Source organism: Trichechus manatus, unplaced genomic scaffold, assembly GCF_000243295.1.
Source record: "Trichechus manatus latirostris isolate Lorelei unplaced genomic scaffold, TriManLat1.0 scaffold00017, whole genome shotgun sequence".
NCBI classification, from domain to species: domain Eukaryota; kingdom Metazoa; phylum Chordata; class Mammalia; order Sirenia; family Trichechidae; genus Trichechus; species Trichechus manatus.
This window is the reverse complement of record NW_004443953.1, coordinates 21,419,626-21,421,937: the sequence shown is the minus strand read 5'-3', so window position 1 is coordinate 21,421,937 and position 2,312 is coordinate 21,419,626. Positions and strand designations below refer to the sequence as shown.

At 34.9% G+C, this 2,312-nt stretch overlaps 1 protein-coding gene across 1 annotated transcript in view; it reads left to right on the top strand.

Annotated features, from left to right (window-relative positions):
- The window catches only part of LAMA4 (laminin subunit alpha 4), a 150,250-nt gene that overhangs the window by 122,645 nt on the left and 25,293 nt on the right, over positions 1 to 2,312 (top strand). Inside the window, exon 23 of the mRNA XM_012554407.2 lies at positions 1,197 to 1,366. Coding sequence (XP_012409861.1) covers positions 1,197 to 1,366 — 170 coding nt within the window. The remainder of the gene's footprint in view (positions 1 to 1,196; positions 1,367 to 2,312) is intronic.

Below are 2,312 nucleotides of genomic sequence, written 5' to 3'. Positions count from 1 at the left end.
GATGTTATGTATGACAGAACAAAACATTGCTCAGTCCTGTGTCATCCTCAGAATCGCCATCACTTTGAGTCTATTTGGGAGCTATTATGCCAATCCATCTCACCAAGGGTCCCTCATCCTCACCTTCCCTCTACGTCACCAAACATTATGTCCTCCTCCAGCAGTTGATCCCCCCTGATTATGTCCAAACCAAATTTTGAGTAGATCGCCAGGCCTTTCTTCCTAGTCTGTCTTAGTCTGGAATCTCCACTGAAACCTGTTCACCATGGGTGACCCTATTTTGTTTGAAATACTGGTGGCATAGCTTCCAGCATCATAGCAACACACAAGTCACCACAGTATGACAAACTTACAGACGGATGGTATATATATTAAATGCTAAAGGTGAATTTCTTTCTCTATTTTAGATTTTAAAACTAAGTACATAGAGAAGTTGAAATATTGTATTCCTGCACCCCAATGGATTGTTTTCCACACTCCAGGAGTGCATAGCCCCACTCAGGATACACTATGTGAAGAATAGGGACTTTACCACAATTTTTACCACGATTTTTCAAATCCATTGAATTCTTGTAACTCTGAACTTCTGAAAACAAGCCAACTTTACCAGTAAATTACTTAATCTATAGAATTACTTTGTTTCTAGAACATCATGCAGGCCAAGTGCATAGTAACTTCATATGTATTTATGTAAACTCAGTGTTTCAAAATAATACAGAAATGACCTTCTTTTTCTTATATTAATATTTGTCTATAATTTTTGGAGATTCTTTTCAGTGTACCTCAGAATTATTTTTCAATAGTATCCTTTTTTTTTTTCAGAATAAATGCATTTGCATCTATTGGTCCATAATAATTTTTTAAGTTACATAAACACAAAACAGTTGACTACACATGGTCTATTAATTTCAAGAGTTTTAAACAGTCAATAATGTAGACTTAAAACTTAATCCATTAATTCATAAAGTAGAATTTAAAAAAAAGACAATTGTTTTAAATAACTACTATATTAATATGAGAAATAACTGCTGACATGGAAGTAGTAATTTTTATTTCATAATAAGAATTTCATGAGGCTTCCTTCATCTTTGAATAATTTCATTAATGAAGAATACGCTGTTATTTCTCAAACTCAGTTAAATCTACACTTTCATAATAGCAGATGCTCACATCTTACACCTTCTTTGTCTCCACAGAGTATGTTTTTCAGCCTGGAAATGCGCAGTGGTTACCTACATGTGTTCTATGACTTTGGATTCAGCAATGGCCCTGTGCATCTAGAAGACACGTTGAAAAAAGCTCAGATTAATGATGCTAAATACCATGAGGTACAAATTGTCATAGTATTTGTTTGTTTGTTGTTTTTGTACTTGGATCTACTCATCTAATCAGGTGGTCAAACAAGGCAGGCAGGATAGTAATTAAACTGAACACCTTCATATCTAAAGAGCAACTGAAGGGCCCTCACCTCCTCAACCCAAGAATAATATGTGCTTTAAAAGAATGGATTTTTTTTTAATATCAGCATTTATAATAAGAGTCACTGAAAGATTCTTCTCAATTGCTTCACTGACCAAAAAAAGACAACCAAACCTGTTGCCATCAAGTCGATTCTGACTCATAGCGACTCATTGCATTGACCAAAAGGCTCCAGCAATGCTAACATCACAATTACCATAGCACTCCTATAAAATCTTTCTGTACCTTTGCTGAAAACGCCAGAGTATAGAGACACAGGGATTTTTAAAATTTATCCAGTGAGCCACTAATGAAAGTGTAAGAAGAGTAGATACAAGTAAATGCAAAATTTCCTTTTAAACCATTTACCCAGAACTTAGACAATACTAACACAGATTTCCTTGTGTAGAAAACCCACAAAGAATTATCTTTAGTCTTGAAACGTATATGCAGCATACTGATAATATACATCCTCTGTTTTCATTAAAAGCTACTTTAAATCTACAATTTAATTAAGTATATAAAAGGTATAATATGTTTTAAACGGAACCAAAATATAGAGGATAGGAAGCAATATTTCCCGTTTCAGTTCCAAGTCCATAGGCTTCCTGAAGACGGCTTATAACAAAAGGAAAATGTTTTAACTACTTCTCTGCCTGAAGCATTTTCACAGATTCATTAGAGTCACTCATTATGTCCACAAGGAACAATACCTTGTGACATGCCGTCTATGGTTCAGAAGGCACCTGTTTAAAGTTTTTTCTAGAATTTCTCAGAAAGGGCAAGAGAAAATAGCAGATCTCATGGCAAAAATCTTCATGGGCCAGCACCCTCTCCATGTAGATATCCTTCCC